The sequence below is a fragment of the Lepus europaeus genome, chromosome 8 (assembly GCF_033115175.1).
Source record: "Lepus europaeus isolate LE1 chromosome 8, mLepTim1.pri, whole genome shotgun sequence".
NCBI classification, from domain to species: Eukaryota; Metazoa; Chordata; class Mammalia; order Lagomorpha; family Leporidae; genus Lepus; species Lepus europaeus.
In genome coordinates, this window is record NC_084834.1 from 82,309,594 (window position 1) to 82,327,309 (window position 17,716).

The 17,716-nt window shown below is 39.6% G+C and overlaps 1 protein-coding gene and 1 pseudogene across 1 annotated transcript in view; one reads left to right on the top strand and one right to left on the bottom strand.

Annotated features, from left to right (window-relative positions):
• The window catches only part of UNC5C (unc-5 netrin receptor C), a 365,627-nt gene that overhangs the window by 303,476 nt on the left and 44,435 nt on the right, over window positions 1-17,716 (top strand). The window contains exon 7 of the mRNA XM_062199151.1: window positions 170-334. Coding sequence (XP_062055135.1) covers window positions 170-334 — 165 coding nt within the window. The remainder of the gene's footprint in view (window positions 1-169; window positions 335-17,716) is intronic.
• LOC133766162 (U2 spliceosomal RNA) lies at window positions 7,660-7,821 on the bottom strand (annotated as a pseudogene).

Here is a 17,716-nt window from a genome sequence, read left to right on the forward strand (position 1 = left end):
ACAATGTAGAACACACTCTAGTTTTCAGTGATGGAGATGAACACAGTACTTCTAGGTCCAACCTTTCCTTCCATTGTGGTCTCGTTCTTTTGTACTTGAGCTCTGCTTCCCTTCCCCCTCCCCTGGCTGCTTCTCCCCCTGATCTCATGTGGGCTTTTTTTCACGGCAGTGGATGGCAGGTGGACCTCATGGAGCAAGTGGTCTACGTGTGGCACAGAGTGCACCCACTGGCGCAGGAGGGAGTGCACGGCACCAGCCCCCAAGAATGGAGGCAAGGACTGCGACGGCTTGGTCTTGCAATCCAAGAACTGCACGGATGGGCTCTGCATGCAGAGTAAGTGGATCTGAGCAAACTACAGACGGCTGGAGGGCCTGAGATTGAACCATGTGAAAAATCTTTGGAGAAAATATTAGAAATTAAGAATTCTTTGAACAATGGCCAAAAATGCTCCAATATAGCAATATCCAAGCTCTTTCTCTGAAAACTGGAAAATACTAATCTCCCAGGAACCGGAATGAATAATAACTGTCTGGTTAGCAAGTGACGCACAGTATTGCTTTCCCACGAGCAGGGCATGATTTAGTCTTTTCCATGGAGAGATCGTCATTCTTTCCAGACCAGGGAACCATAACCCAGTGTTATTAGAGGGCACAAAAGGGTGTTCTAAACTCACGGAGTCAAAACATGACTCCCAAAAAGGGAGCTGTTTATTCGTAATTCATGACTGATACAGAACCAATGTCCACAGAATGTGAAATATACATAAGGATGGTAAATATTTGTGCAAGCAGATTTGTCAGTTTACAGTCAATGTTTAGGATGTACATCTTCACGTCCCCTTGAAAATGACCAGTTTGTGTCAGAAGTTATAATGCGGGTTCGATTTAGTTTATTTAAAGCACATAATGTTACATACATGACACAATGTTACATACATTTTTCAAATGAGTGCAGAAAATTGGCTCGGGAATGGAATGGGTGTTGTAAGCTAAATACTCTCCTTTTTGCAAGCCTTTGTTCTTTAGATTATCTTGATGAGGTGGTAGTTTAATTTCCATGCTTACCAACTCTTTTCCCTTTATCGAGGATCCCTTAGGTATACACAGTTTACCATGTCTTTCCATGAGTGAAGGTATAAGAATTGTTCTGGGCCGGCGCCGTGGCTCAACAGGCTAATCCTCCGCCTTGCGGCGCCGGCACACCGGGTTCTAGTCCCGGTCAGGGCACCGATCCTGTACCGGTTGCCCCTCTTCCAGGCCAGCTCTCTGCTGTGGCCAGGGAGTGCAGTGGAGGATGGCCCAAGTGCTTGGGCTCTGCACCCCATGGGAGACCAGGAGAAGCACCTGGCTCCTGCCATCGGAACAGCGCGGTGCCCCGGCCGCAGCGCGCTACCGCGGCGGCCATTGGAGGGTGAACCAACGGCAAAAGGAAGACCTTTCTCTCTGTCTCTCTCTCACTGTCCACTCTGCCTGTCAAAAAAAAAAAAAAAAAAAAAAAAAAAAAGAATTGTTCTGAAATCACATACATTCAGAATAATGAATCAATGTGCTATCTTTGGATCTAAACGAATGGTGGCCAAATGTTGACATTCTCCTAACACGTTGCAAATTGCTTACAGAATACAAGCAGCCAAATGTGTTTGTGTAAAGGTATTTGTGTTTGTCATTTAGGAATGAAATATTTTGTTTTCAGCATATGTGAAATTGTTTACCTTTCAGAGTCTATACACACAAGGACCCTTAAAAAGAAATCTTGCTTAAAATACAAATAAATAATTATGTTATTCACACAGAATAAAAATCCAAGAGACCACTTATTTTTATGATCAGGATGTATTGCATTCTTTGACGAGGAGCTGCTGCTGAGCTTTCCATAAAGCTGCTGGTTCTGATTTGAGGACTGCTACTGTGCATCCTACAGAGTTTGTACCAGAAATGCAAGAATGAAAAGAATACAGCTGTTGTACAAACCCTTTATCCTGAGACATGGGGTTTGTCCCCTCCAGCGTGAGTTGGACTGAGAATTAAAATGACAGCATAACACAGACAAGTTTTAGTTTAACACTGTTATTGTTTCGTATTCTTTCTTTACTATAGAACAGACTGATTCATGTCATTGAAAGCAATTTTGGGAGTTTTCTTCTCCTTCTTTTCTTTGTTCTCCTTTTCTCAACTTCGTACTTCAGCCACGGGTGATTTAACGCCTACTGTTTCTGTTGTGCATATTTAAAAATTCTCAAAGCAACCTATTTAACAAGGAATACCATGCCACCATATGGAACACTGGACCTTTTATTAGTTACATAAAATGACACATTCTACATTATGACATTTGTCAACTACAGACATGAAATATTCAGACCAAGACAGTAACCCCTTAGCATCTTGATCTTTTCTTACAGAATGAATAGACATTTTTCTGTCTGATTGGATGTGTGCCAGTAGTGCTGACCAGAATTCTGCATGTAAATAGGGAAGAAGAATGAGGAAGAGGAGTTTTGTTTGTTTACATATATATGTATGTCTTGTTAGACTGAAATGGATTGGTATTTGGGTTAAATTCATTCAGCTAAAGAGTTGTTTATTTCTGCAGCTTTGATTGCTATAGTAAAAATCCCTAGTAGTCAATAAACCATTTCACCTGCTTCCATATCTGCTCCAGTCCAACAGAGAATTGTAGTCTACACTGCTATTGATTTCCTCAGTGATAAAAACCACAGAGATATTGCTGCAGTGTGTAACTATAGTATTTTACAGTGAAAGCTATAATTCCTGTTTACCGGTAAGCTTGGTGTTGCCGGCATGGTATTGTTGCCAAAGTGTCGCAAAGAACTAATGATGCTTTAGCCCATATTTTGGGACACAAAATATGTAAAACTATAAAACTTGCAGAAAGGCCAAGGATATACAAAGAATGAAGGTAGAAAAAAACAGCCAGAAGGTTACAAAGGATAGTTAAGAGTTATCATTTAATATTCATCTACTTTGGGAGGAACCTTTTGGATAATGCAATATTATCTCAAAATGAAATGAGCCTACTTACCATTGAACCAGGTATGAGATACAATCTCTGAATATACTCAAAATTATATACAAATAATTCTGATATAAATGTAGGTAAAATGCTACGTAGGAGAAATTCCCAATTCTTACTGGATATGAGTAGGATTCTGAGTTGCCTAAATAGTCTAATATAGTATTTTTTTAAAGAAAAGCTAAATTGGTACTGAAGAGCAATACAGTGTGAAATAAATGAAAAATATTAATGTCAAGGTTTAATTAATCAATACAATTAATTCATTCTTTTGTTTGAAAACAACCAAATTCAGGGGCTGGTATTTGGCATAGCAGTTATGATGCCAGCTAGTGCCCACATCTTACCTCAGAGCCCTGGCTCCAGCTGCTGATTCCAGGTTCCTGCCAATGCAGGTCCCAGGAGGTAGTGCTGATAGATTGAGTAATTGGATTCCTGCCACCCTCCTGGAAGACCTGGATTCAGTTCTTGGCACTCATCTTGGCTTGGCCCAGTCCTGGCCATTGCAGACAGTTGGGGAATGAACCATTAGATAGGAGCACTCTCTCACTCTCGCTCTCGTTCTCTCTCTCTCTCCTCTTTCAAAATAATCAGACGGATAGACATACTTCTTCCATAGTCACCCACATTAATACAAACACCTTTAAGTGAAATCCTATAGAAATATTGGGTAACGTGTTACAGGCTTAAAAGATACACACACTGGGGCAATTGTGGATAGGGAGAGAAGAGATTCGGAAGAAAGAGAAATGCTCAAGTGTCAGAAATGTTGCGACTCAAAGCTTAAGAGTCAATCATGTGAGTGATGACAGCAGCACACGTGGATGAGGACAGAGGTCCCAGGGCCTGGGAGTTGGGGGTTTCAGTTTGGGCACAGAGGCAGAAGCCCTTGGTGAAAGCCTGAGTCTGAGACTTGGAAGGAAGAATCTTGAATAAAGCTAGGGCCCACGAACGGCTATACCACCATGAGAAAGAGCCAGGAGGTTCCCCACCGACCAGGCCAGGGAAACCACAGGAAAATTCGTAGTAAGGAAAAGGAAAATGAAGTATTCACTTAAATAAGACCTCTAGTAAAACCACAAGCCTACACCCAGATCTGGTGTGGAGACAAAGAAACAGTGCAGGGAAGAAAAACAAAGGGGGTATAATTAACATAATTGGTAAAACTTCTGGGGTACCAGCAGAGGGAACAGCAGGTCACCCTAAAGTATCCCTCCCACAACTATAATGTGATGTCTATGATAAAAATAGCCTACACTTAAAAATGACCTGACTTCCAAATCAAAGTTTGAGATCACGCTAGTGGATTTACTTCCAAGGAGAGTCAGTAGCATAATACATGAGTAAGCATTCTATCAACACACAGCTTCATAAAATAATCTGAGTCAGACCATAAAGCCAGTAAAACACAAACTGATTTTTAAAAGGAATACAGGCACAAATGAAAGAACAGATTATTGCTTAAAGGAAGATAGTGTTGGGGAAAAAATCAAATAGAATGTCTGGAAATTTAAACATGCTCATTGAAACTTAGAATTCAATGGGAGATTAAAAATAAGATCAGACATAGCTTAAGAAGAAGCTGATGGGAAAATCAGTAAACTGGAATATATCCCATGAAACTTGGAGAATTCAGAGCAGAACAGTGGATGAGTTAGGATGTAAATGGGAGATTAAAACACCTGTGAGGACAGAATGAGAAAATCCAACATTACTCATAAAAGCAACATTTAAAATATTTTCACACAATCAAGATTTATTACTCACAAAGCCTTACTGAGTCAACTACTAAAAATGTAAAATAAAAATTGATTCTTTAAAAAGTCACCGAAACAAATTGAGGGGCTGTTAAAAACAAGATGGGCATAAACTGTAGACAGAATTACCATGGAATTCAGCAAGTGTGAACTAAGTTAAACTTTTCCAATTTGCATTTATTGTTTAGGAAAGAATAGTTCTGCTATTTGCATTAGACTTGATGCAAATGTTCAGGTTAAAATGTTATTGCTGAGCACAAAAATGGTTCAAAGCGTAAGATCAAAATAAAATTTCTATGGGAAGGAAAGGAGCAAAAAAGAAAGATGAAAAGCCATGCTATATGAAACCAATAAACAAGATGATAGAAATAGGAGTCGGTGCTGTGGCATAGTAGGCTAAGCCTCTGCCTGTGGTGCCAATATCCCATATAGGCACTGGTTCATATCCTGGCTGTTGCTGTTCTAATCCAGCTATCTGCTATGGCCTCAGAAAACAGTGGAAGATGCCCCACGTTCTTGGACCCTTGCACCCTTGCACCCATGTGGGAGACCCAGGGGAAGCTGCTGGCTCCTGGCTTCAGTTCTGCTCAGCAGGCATTTGAGGAGTGAACCAGCAGATGGAAGACCTCTCTCTCTGCCTCTCTCTCTCTCTCTGTCTATAACTCTATGTCCAAACCAATAAGTAAATAATCTTTTAAAAAGATAATAGAAATATATTGGGAATTATAATGTAAGTGAATGAAAGTCATTTGTTGAAAGAAATTAAAACAGGAAAAATCCAATGTAATAATGTTTGTGAGGGACATTCTTACAACCTAATTATAGAGAAAGGGTAAAACTTAAGATGGTACAGCAGGTTAAGCTGCCACTTGAAACACCTATATCTTATATCTGTCAATTCTGGTCTCTGCTGCTCTGCTTCTGATCTAGTTTCCTGCTAATACACCTGGGAAGGTAGCTCCTGATGACTCAAATGCCTGAATGCCGGCCACTCACATGGTCACATAGAAGACCCAGATGAAGTTCCTGGTGCCTGGCTTAGAATTGGCCTGGCCCTGCCTGTTGCAGACATTTGGGGCGTGAACCAATAGATCAGAGATCTATTTCTCTCCGTCTCTCCCTCTCTCTCTCCCTCCCTCCCTCCCTCCCTTTCTACCTTTCCCTCTCTGCCACTCTACCTTTCAAATAAACAAGATAAACCTTTTTTACAAAAAGTTAGGTGTTTAGCATTGTGGCACAGTGAGTTAAGTAAGCTGCCACTTGCAACAGCAGCATGCCATCCTGGAACGCTGGTTCCAGCCCCTGCTGCTCCACTTCTTAGCCAGCTCCCTGATAATGCACCTGGGAAAAGCAGCAGAGGCTGGCCCAAGTACTTGAGCCCCTGCCACCCAGATGGAGTTCCTGCTGTCTGGTCTCAGCCTAGCCAAGTCCTGGCTGTTGTAGCCATTTGGAAAGTGAATCAGTAGATGGGAGATTCCCTCTTGATCGCTCTCACTCTCGCTCTCTCTCTCTCTCTCTTCCTCTCCCTCCCTCTCTGTTGCTCTGCCTTTCAAAGAAAGAAGAAATATTTTTTTAAGGTTGAGATGGTACCTACAATATTATTCAGTATTTATTTTAAAATGTCTAATTAATGGTGTTGACTATCAGATTGGGCTATTCCTTATACAATTCCATTTCTTGGTATGCCTAAATAACAAATATTAGACATTTGTTTTTGCCAGTAGTTCGAATTTAGCATTTTGTTTTCCTCAGACTTTACAGTTTTTATGATGTTTAGATTTCAACAGAATAATCAAAAAAGTTTTCTAGATTGTTTAAGAGCTATTAATATTTGTGTAAGACATATTAAAAAGCCATGTCTTTTCTTAAATTTCAGTGCCAATTGGAAACGTTCATCAACAGGTTTTGAGAGTAATTAGTTAAGTGGAAACTCTCTTATATTACAAATGGGAATGCAATTTTTTTACAGTTATCTGAGCAAGCAACTTCACAGTATAAGTCAAGAGCTTTAAAATTGTTCATGCCCATTCAGCCAGAGTAATGCTACTTAAATGAATATCTGTGCCAAATATGTCCATATTCTTTGCTGTTTTGTTATTGCAAGCAAACAAAACTAAGGTGTGAGCATTTGGCCTAGCAGTTACAATGCTGGTTAAGATAGCTGTGACCCACATTGAGGTTTCTGGATTCAATTTCTGGCTCTGGCTGTGGCTCCTGACTCCAGCGTCCTGCTAACACAGATCCTGGAAGACAGCAGTGACGGCTCAAGTAGCTGAAGGCTGCTGCCCATGCAGGAGACCTGGATGGATTTCTTAGATCCTGGCTTCAGCCTTGCTACGATGGGCATTTGAGAAGTGAACCGGCAGATGGAAGCATGTTTTCCCTCTCCCTCTCTCCCTCTCTCTCTCTCTCTCTCTGCCTCTCAAGTAACATTTTTAAAAATAAACAACCCAATAACAGTTAAGTAATTTATAATACTTCCATAAAATGAAATATCATGGATTCACTAAAACGTTTGTGATGGTTTAACATGGAAAAAGAAGACTGTGGATTTATAAGAGGAGTCTTCAAAAACTCCATGAAATGCATTTAAAAATGCATGGATTTCAAAAAAAATGTACCAAAATAAAATTAGCTTTAATTCCATTTTCCATGAGGTTTTTGAAGTGCCCTCATAAATGCATTTGATCATAACTATGTAAAAGTCAGCTTAGGACAAAGATGCTAAAATTTATACATTTTCTTGGCTGGTGAGATTACAAGTAACCTTTTTTTCTTTTTCCATATGTTTTCCATTTTACACATTCTTTATGTTTGGTATCCTTTATGGTTATAATTATAGAAGATATTTTATGAATAAAATGTTGAAAAAGGGCTAGAACCACAGCATGATCATGGAAGTAGAGGCCTCTGGGTTTGGATTACAGTAATATCACCAACTTGGAAATTTGATTCCATTGATTTAAATTAGATTATGAAAAATATATGTATTTACTACACTTGATCTTAGCCAAAAGGCCAAGAAGCGATAAAATATATATATTCATTGGGGGGTGAACTAACAGAAAAAGGAAGACCTACCTCTCTGTCTCTCTCTCTCACTGTCCACTCTGCCTGTCAAAAAAAAATTAAGTAATTAAATAAATAAATAAATAAACAATATGAAAGCCTAAGAAAGAGTTACTTATAGGCAGTAAACAAAGTATTTTGATGCCATGAAAATTTGGAACTGATTTATAATTCTGTAGTATTTCCCAGATCCCTGTCACATACCTATCACCATGTCCTTGCAACCATATTTATTCTTAGGCAGTTTGAGAAATAGATTCTTTACATTATATGTAATTTCACTTGTAAAAACAAGATCTCAGTCTTTAAACAATTTCATAGACTTCACAAAATGTTTTGGCCATTCATACATATTCATTTGTATTTTAAGTATAACATATAATTACTGGATATAGTCTCATTGGCCTGAAAAAGTAATTTCTACACTGGAGATGATTTCTTGGTGCCCTTAAAGTAAGAACACCCAGAATCAATGTTATTACACTATTATGTATTATTAAAGGGTAACAAGAAACCATCAGAGCTACTTAAGTTCCCCCCAAAAAGTTAGACATCTTTGGTGTATGACCACATCATTAATTTTTTTAAAAGAAAATAAATAAACATTTTAAAAACTAGAGTCCTTCAGTGTACTAAATGGCATCAAATGCGTTGACCAAGAGAATAATCACTTGGAGTGTTTAAAACGACTGAACACACATGTCTAGTCTTTCTGATATGAGAAAAACTTAACATCAATAGCAAATTTTACTGTCTTTACTTAACAATAAGACAGGATATGTTTTAACTTAGAAAGTAGTATGGGAAGGTCCATTGTATTATCTGCTCGTTAAACTATTTAGGCCTCTTTTTATCACCCCTAAAAGGATCTGCAAGTAGCCCCACCCTTCCATTCTGCAATATGCTTTTGAATTAAGATTCACATGAAATGGTTTGATGAGCCACAAAAAGAGAGATAGGTACAGAGAGATGTAGACAGATAATCAACACAATGAGAAAGAATACTGAAAAAAGCACTTAGAAACCCTAAGCACATATGTACATTTACCTTTTAAGATGCAATACTTTTGTATTACTAAGAACTAAGGACTTTTAACTTATAAAATTCTTATAATGAATTTGTAGTAAGACCTGTTTTGCCACGGTTGTCATATAATAGTTTAACTCAAGCCTACCTCTTACTCTTGAAAACAGCAATCCAAAGACTATATGTAGTCCAGAAGTGATGATTTACATATATTAATGAATGTACTAGATGAGATTATTACATTCCTGCAGCTATTCCTATGGATTTGAGTTTTTAATCGCATTTTAAGCTTGGAGTTCCACAGAGGCATATGCAACAATTCAAATCTGAATTTAGAATGACTCCTCTTTACTGAACAGGGTTTATGCCACAGTAGACAAATTAAAAATTGCAATTTATAAACAAGAGCTGCCTGGAATTGTGTCTGCATCAGTGAACTTCCTGACTTTGGGAAATTAAAACGTTATGCATTCTGCAAATGTAGCACTTTCTACTCATTAAAACATTTACATGTCACACTGCTCTTCCATTAATTCTCACCAGAGGAAGTGGCAGAACCCCCCATGTGTAAATTGTGGTGTGGCCACACTGCATACCAAGGGGCCCCAGAATCCCAGGTGTGTTTAAGCTGGGGATATCATTTACAGATAGTCATTTCTAGACTTCAGAATGGGGTGTGTAGAATTGCCCATGGTAGGCATTTGAGAAGGTGCTAGTCAGTTCCCAGTGAGATTCTTGTCAACACAGCAGTTTGATAGGAAAGCAAAATGGTGAGTGTTAGACGGTGAATGTTTGTATCTGCTGCTCAGAAAAAGTTGATGTCATGGCTGTGTTTGTGTGGTTCTTGGTATGCACACTGTCCCAGCTGGCAAATAAATATTCTGTGCATGGACTGCCCGTCCAACCCAGTGTTTGCCAGCCTCCGGTGTACTAAGTGTGGTTTGTTGTTTTCCTTTCTGGCCACTTTCCTGTTTTGAAAGCAGGGATGTGGTTGTAACGTCAGCCCGCAGAAACCCTATGAACACCCATGGAGTCCCAGGCAGCTTAGTGTGAAGAGCAAGTCTAGTTCTTCAGCTTCTAGATGCGAAGGGAACTCTGGAAGGATCGAGAAAGGTGCCCGCGTGCAGACAACCGCCAGCAGGGCAGAGGATGCTTCAAGGTCACCTCGGGTACTGGCTGGTAGCTGGGTGTTCTCTTGGTGTAGCACAGTTCAGCAGATATGGGATGTCTTGTAGGAATCAGTCACCTTACATCAGGACTCCACATCATCCTGCTCTTTCCACCAGGTGGAAGTGGAAGGATATGAATCCCATTGCCTCTGGATCTGATACTTTATTACTCTTTAAAAAAAAAAGATTTGTTTATTTATTCTAAAGGCAGAGTTACAGAGATGCAGAAGCAAAGAGAGAGAAATCTTCATCCATTGGTTCAATCCCCAACTGGTCACAACGGCCAGAGCTGGGCCAGTCCAAAGCCAGGAGCCTGGAGCTTGTTCTGGGTCTCACACGTGGAGCAGGGGTGCTTGGGCGATCTTCTACTGCTTTCCCAGGCCATAGCAGAGAGCTGGAATGGAGCAGCCAGGACTCGAACCAGCGCCCACATGGGATGCCTACATGGCAGGTGGCCACTTTACCTGCTAAGCCACAGCGCCAACCCCTTTTTATTACTCTTTAGAGGAGGATAGGGATGGAGTCTACTATGTGGAATTATGTGGGCTGCATGCTGATCTATGGGTTGGTTTTTACTAAACTCTGGAGTTAAAAGTCATGCATTTATGCTTCACCTGCCATGAGTCATAAAACTTTTACATCCTTGGGTGGTAATTGTGTGCTTCTCATTTGCAGGAGAATGTGGCTGTGCACTGTTAGGGACTGGGCTGTGGACCAGCTTAGCAAGGCATGGCCAACTGTTCCAAAAGTGAAGGCAAAGGCTGGTGCAACAAATTACCATGACAATTTAGACAGCTGACATGAGTGATAAGCAAATGTTCTTTTCACTTTTTGTTGTCATTTCTTAGAATTTATCTATTCATTTATTTGGAGTTCCTTAAGCCCCATCAATAACTAAGGCCTCAGAAGGGTGGTAAATTAAAATAAATGACTCCGGGTGTCTTTGCCAGACCTGACCTTTGACATCATTAGTGAAGCACTGATGGGACTGCTAGATAAGAACTGACCTAAAAGCAAGAGAGGAAACATGGCCTTGTTGATTTTGAATGGCCCTTGAGGTTTTAATAGAACATTTGCATCAGAAGAAATATAATTGGGATGAGAAAAAAAAATCCCACATTTTGACTTAGTACAAAGTCACTGGAAAAAAAAAAAAAAAAAAGACCATGCAACCAGGTCAAGGAGAGAGGAAAATCCATCAGGAACACAGATGCTTCTAAAAAATAGGATCATCACAGGAGGAGAGATCTTAGAAAGTTGTCTAGTGAACTTTACACAGACAAATATGACCAGAGCTAACTCAATCCTTGGTAAATTAAAAATATGTACTTTTACAGAATACAGTTAATGCGCTTATAAGCCACAATTGAGTACATCCTGTATGACCTACATACTGACTCCTATATAAGATGTGTCTTTGATCTTCATGACATTTAGAAAATTTAAATCACATACAGAGGTTTCCTCCTTTAAAGGAAACAGTTTGCAAATGGTGTCTTGTGTCAAATGTGGGGCAAGTGCAGAGGTGCCCCAAGCCTTGCATTTTGGATCCATGGTATTGAGAGAGCTTTGCTAGCATGAAGTAGTCATTAACGTGTGATAACCACACTGTAGTTGGCATAAAACCTTGTGATAAGTAAATATTTAAAGGAGGAACATCATGTCCCTCAGGAATTATGTCATCAGGGAAAATAAGGGATAAACACACATAATTGGAGGCACTCTGCACATCAGAAGGAAGCCCCATTTTAAGGCATTGCTTATGGGCATGAATGGCCTGTTTCAGTTCTGTATGTCCGTTTCTTCTTTTGCAAAAGAGAAGCATTGCTACAGCATTATCAAACACTCTGCATGGTGATATCTTTCTACTTTCTCTGGTGTTAACTCGAACTCAAGGGACTTTTATCTCAGCTTGGCCACATCTAACACAGTATACTAGAGTCAGAAGCACCTTGTCATGCACTAAATGGAAAGTAAGTAGGGTGAAAATTACACGTGAAATTCCTGTAAGCTACAAAACATAGAACATAGCAATAGTTATGCCTTCTGAAGTTTGAAAAACCACTGACCAAGGCTTAGAGAACACCTAAATGGAAAGTCTATGTAGGCATGTACCAATTAAAACTCTCTTTCTATTAGTTACCAAATCCCTAGCCAGAAGGGAGATGAGTAGAAATTTTTAAGGTCCTCCTGCTTGCCTTCAAGGTTTACTCATTATGTTCCAATGTAGAGTTGCTTCTAGGGCCTATATACATGTATATAGACAGGATTCCATAGGGTTTAAAATAAGAGGATTGATTGATCCATTAAAATGTTTCAAATGAAGAGATTATTTTATAGCCTAAATCATTAGTGTTATCTCACTCAATCACTAAATTACAAATGAAGCCAGGAACATGTCAACCCATTTCTATTATTCCCTTATCTCTGCTCATTAATAACTACCATTTAATGCTCACAAAGTCCTTACTAGGGCCATGGAGCTATGGCCTGATGAATGGGATCCAATCCTGGCTCTGGTGTCACCAAATTTAATGTCAGACAAGTCTGTTTACCACTCCATACTCTGAAGAGTTAAAATAGCAACTGTCAATCACTGTTCTAACTGTAACATCCTGAGTGTTTGCAAGGTAGTGAGGGTATCACCTTGATTTTGAGGAATGAAAATCTAGCCAGTGATGCTCAGAAGTTAGGACAGTTCTCACATCTGTATGTTTGCTTGATAATTTTGTAAAAATATTACTTATGGCAAAAAATCAAAATTGTTGGCCGGCGCCGTGGCTCAACAGGCTAATCCTCCGCCTCGCGGCGCCGGCACACCGGGTTCTAGTCCCGGTCGGGGCACCGATCCTGTCCCGGTTGCCCCTCTTCCAGGCCAGCTCTCTGCTGTGGCCGGGGAGTGCAGTGGAGGATGGCCCAAGTCCTTGGGCTCTGCACCCCATGGGAGACCAGGATAAGCACCTGGCTCCTGCCATCGGAACAGCGCGGTGCACCGGCCGCACCGCACTACCGCGGCGGCCATTGGAGGGTGAACCAACGGCAAAAGGAAGACCTTTCTCTCTGTCTCTCTCTCACTGTCCACTCTGCCTGTCAAAAAAAAAAAAAAATCAAAATTGTTTTACAAAAAAATGTAATCATAAAACCATTATAATGTTTGGCTATCATCTTCTGTGCACATGTAGTTAGATATTGCAGTGTTACAGACTGCAACTGCTAACCAAGGAAAGCACTTTTTCTGTCAGAAGATAGTTGGATACGGGCTCTGATCTTTTATAGTCATTGGACATCTGCTGAAAAATGTGAGAAACCCCAACCCTAGTCTAGCAGATGACCTTGTGCAAATTAGAAAATTCTCTTTATCCTCCAGTCATTTTCCCACCATCAACAAACAGCAATGTGAATGGTGCCACCACAGGATTGGACTATCCAAAGCTTGCACAGGGTAAGTGTACTGGTAGCACTGAGTCCCACTTACAGTCGAACAAATTTCCATGCTTTGGGTCACTTTGAAGATAACACTTCTCACCTGTAGGGCTCAGCCTCCTCCCTGGAGAAAGGCCAGCCAAGATAATCTCTTGAAATGAAGTTGTGAGCAATTAGGAGATGGCTTTCGAGGAAAGGGAACACTACGACAGCCTACTGCAGTTTTCAAACTGTACCCTCCCTTCCTTGGAATTTCTCTGTACAGTCAAACCGCCTCCACTCCTGTCCTCCCAGTGCAGGGAAATCTCTTCTTTTAAAAAATAAGGTTTTCTTTAGAAATGCAAATAAAATAGAAGGGATTGTAGGATGCAAGCATTCCCCTTGAAACAACAGCTCTGCTGTGGTCTTGGTTCCCACTGGTTGCAGTCAACAGGAGCCAGTCCCCTCAAAGTCCTTAACGAAGGAGGCATTTTGTTGCAAGCATCTGTTCCCCGTTCCTTCCCATTGCAGGACTTTGGTGTCCGTGGCCCTTGCACACAAAATGCCAAAATCAACCCCTTCATCCTAGGACAAACAAGAAACAAAGAAAATGGAATCCACCACCTTGGCCTCATTTGCAGACACCTCTTTAAGAAGTGGCACCATTCCTTTTGGAGAAATGCCTTTAGCCTTAATTCGCAGCTCTGCCCTGGAAATCTGCTTCTGAAACGTGTCACTGTATCTTTGCCAGAAGCCACAAAGGCCAGGCAGAAACCTCTTTAAACAGAGAGGGTGAATGAGTACAAAGTACTGACAAGAGTGCATTGCAGACAGTTTCTCAGAAAAACTGGAGCTCTTTGTCTCTGTAATAACTGGGGAAACTGAAACTCAAGTTTCCCAAGATCACTCAAGAAATAGTGGGCTGCATTGACTCTATAAATACCATCCCTTAAGAACCCAGTACCTCCACTGTCCCTGTAAATAGAATATTTTTTTAAAGAATAATATTGGTATGGTTATTGTCACTGATTGCTTACAACATTCCTGCACTTTATAAATTTCATCTTTTCGACAGCTAAGTAAGTAATTATTTGTGTCCCCTTATACAGATTTCAAAACTGATAGTGAGGTCGGTTGACCAGACTTTTACTACTGAAGAAGTGGCAGAGCTGGGAATAAAACTTTTACTTCATGCGACTGAAAAGCTGAAGTTCCTGGGTGCTTCATGGCCTTGGCCTATAAGCCCTGACGTTTTTCTGTTCATCTTGCTTTCAAGTAGCAAGAAAGTTAACTGAAACTTCTAACTTATGAACCAGGCTGTCAGTAGTGACACTAAAAACAATTATTTTGCACTGTGTTCTGCCACAGATGTTATTTTTCATTATTGCTAAGACTGCTCTCAGCGGTGCCACCTCATTAGCTGGAGAAAATGTTCCCTGTTGTTCTAGGAGAGACAGATCAGATGGAGCAGCCTAAAAACAAATTCTAGAAAATGAGTCTGTCTTCCCACCCTCCCCGGAGTTCAGGGGACGGAACAGTAATCTTCCTCTCCTCTGATTCCCAGCGTCCTAAGTGCTGCTTTACTGCAGAAGTCACAGAAGTGTTTTGAAAAGAATGGAAAAAGTTTTACAGGTTGCCTTCCAAGCCTGTTTACCAACGTTTCTGTCACAGAGGAAATTGGGGTGTTGAACCATTGATGAAGACAGGTCTGTTTTAAATTTCCCCATGTAAGGAAATAACTGTTTGACTAGATTGTTCCTAACTGGCTATCAGAAATAATTGATCATGTTTAGTTTTGTGTATGGATTTTTAATCTAATGTAACTGTAAAACAACCTTAAATGTAGACACTTCATCAGATATATGGATGCATCTATTGATAGATCATCATTAAATCTCATTTGGCTCTTTTTACAATTCATTATCAATAGAGCAAGTTTTTTTTTTTTTTCAAAATTACTCTTTATCACAGATATTATTTTCACATAAAATAAAACCAAAATTCTCATCATGGGCTACCGGGCCCATATCATCTGGCCCAGTCTTTTGACCCCAATTCCTTGCTTCCTCATCCTGCTCACTTACCTGTAACCACTCTGTTTTTATTAGAAATCTTTAAAAAGATCATGGAAAATTCATATTGTAAAACAAAAAAATTCATGTGAATTTTCAAGAATTTTTGCACCAAAATATGTCTTTTAAAGTCTACTTTCCCACAAACTTTCGGAAGTATCCTCAGATGTGAGGACTTCTGCACTTCCTGTCACTGCTTGGGGAACATAACTCCCTCTGGATTTTTACTTGATGGAATCCTCGTAATTCCATCTGTCTCAATAAAAAATGATTCCTTAATTCTCCAAGTTAGCTATCCCTGTATCTCTAATCATACTACGGGCTTTTATTTTTAAAAGTACTTTTTCAGTATTTAAACGTCTTTTGTTTACTTGATTGTTTTCTGTTAAACTAGTACATAAACTCCATAAAAGCAGGAAAGTGCCCTCCGTGTCTGAAATGGAATCTAACACATAGTAGATTTCAAGAGGACTCTTAAATGAACGAATGAATGAATTCAAATTCTGTTCACTGAATTAAACAGAATTCTCAGATAAGCACCAAAGGCACAGACGTATTTGTTGACTAGTCTAGATCTACATGAATACAGGAAAGCTGAATTTAAAATAAAAACTATATAGTTCTTTCTTTTATTCTCTGATCAGTTGACAAGAACAGAAATTCTGTTGAGAAGTCAGGACATAAACCAGGGAAAAGTCTAAACTGCTCACTGGAACAAATTTCAAGCTGTGGTAGATCTCTCTTGAGATTAGCTTCTTTTTTAAGACAGGAAAACAGCTCTTCTGCTTACTCAATGCTGATTCTGACCAACACTTTCAGTATGAACATCAGAATATTTCCAATATCCTTGCCCTCTCACCTGCAAAAGTAATAATAATAAGGTTTGGGGTTTTTGCTTTGTTTTGGTTTTGTTTGTTTGTTTGTTTGTTTTTGTCATTTCTCTGCTCCACATCTTCACTTCCTAAAGGATGGCTTTGTTATCTGGCCTCTTCTACTACTTGCTTTGTCTCAAGTCTTTGGGCTTCAAAAATAAAGCCTGTGTGTGTCCCTGATGTCCTCTTACTGAGTTCACAGAATACAAATGGAAAAAGGTTATTACCAGACAGACGTGTTTAAAAATGAAAATCAAACCTAATACATGGACTCAGAAAACTAGAATAAGGAATATAATATTTATAAAACGGAGTAGGAGGTTGCAATCATTGCTCTAAAATAAAGCATTAAAAATTAATTCAGAGCAAACCTGTCTGTGCTACAGCAAACCTCTCTTTCATTAAAGTAGCCCTACATGTTTCTCCAGAATTAGTTCCTCCAAATAGGTAAATAGCTTGTAAGAACCAAGTGTTCTACAAACTACAGAGCAGCTACCTGAGGCACGATCTAGAGTTGTTTTTAGGACTAAAGCTTTACAGACTTTTCATTTTGAACCAATTAATTGTGATTCTTGCAGTTTCCCTATATTTTTTGCCCTTGAGTATTACTACGAAGGTTTAATTGACACGCTTCTCATTCATCGTCATTTGATTAATCCAAACGGCACTATATTATTTGATTAATTCATATGCTGCAGAATATTAAATCTTGGGGGACTGTGGGTGCCAGTAATGAGTCAGATGTAAAATTTTCTACAGGTGCATATCTTCATGATCTTTCTCCCTATCTTCCTCCATTTTACATTGTTATGGTTAGTATTGCATTGTTGTTAGTAGTAGTAATAATAGTTTCCTACTTCAGAATGCACTCAAAAGAAAGAAATGTCAAACATACAGTGGTGCTTTTTCTGTTAAGATGAGGTTTTTATTTTGCCTACTGTATACCATTCCTCTGGAGCCCTAAATAAATAACCTTGTAACCTCCAGGCTCTACTGATTTTCAAATGATTTCAAATAAAAAGTATCCAGTTCCCATTGCCTTCAGAAGTCATCTAGTCCCTGGGTAATACCTACTGGATTGCTATTTAAGGAAAGGGACAAAAAATAATAGAAAATCAAAAGCGGATTTGTGATGGAGGGGAAAGGCGGTTGACTGTCAGCTCAGCTCAGCTCAGTAAATGGGTACTCAACCTTTGGCCAGTGACCACAGCTCTTCTTTTGTCCTGCAAGACCCAGAGCAAGCTGTTAGGATTAAATAAAAATGGAAAAAAAAAAAAACTGTTTAGAGCCTTCCTGAATATGTCCTGGGAATTA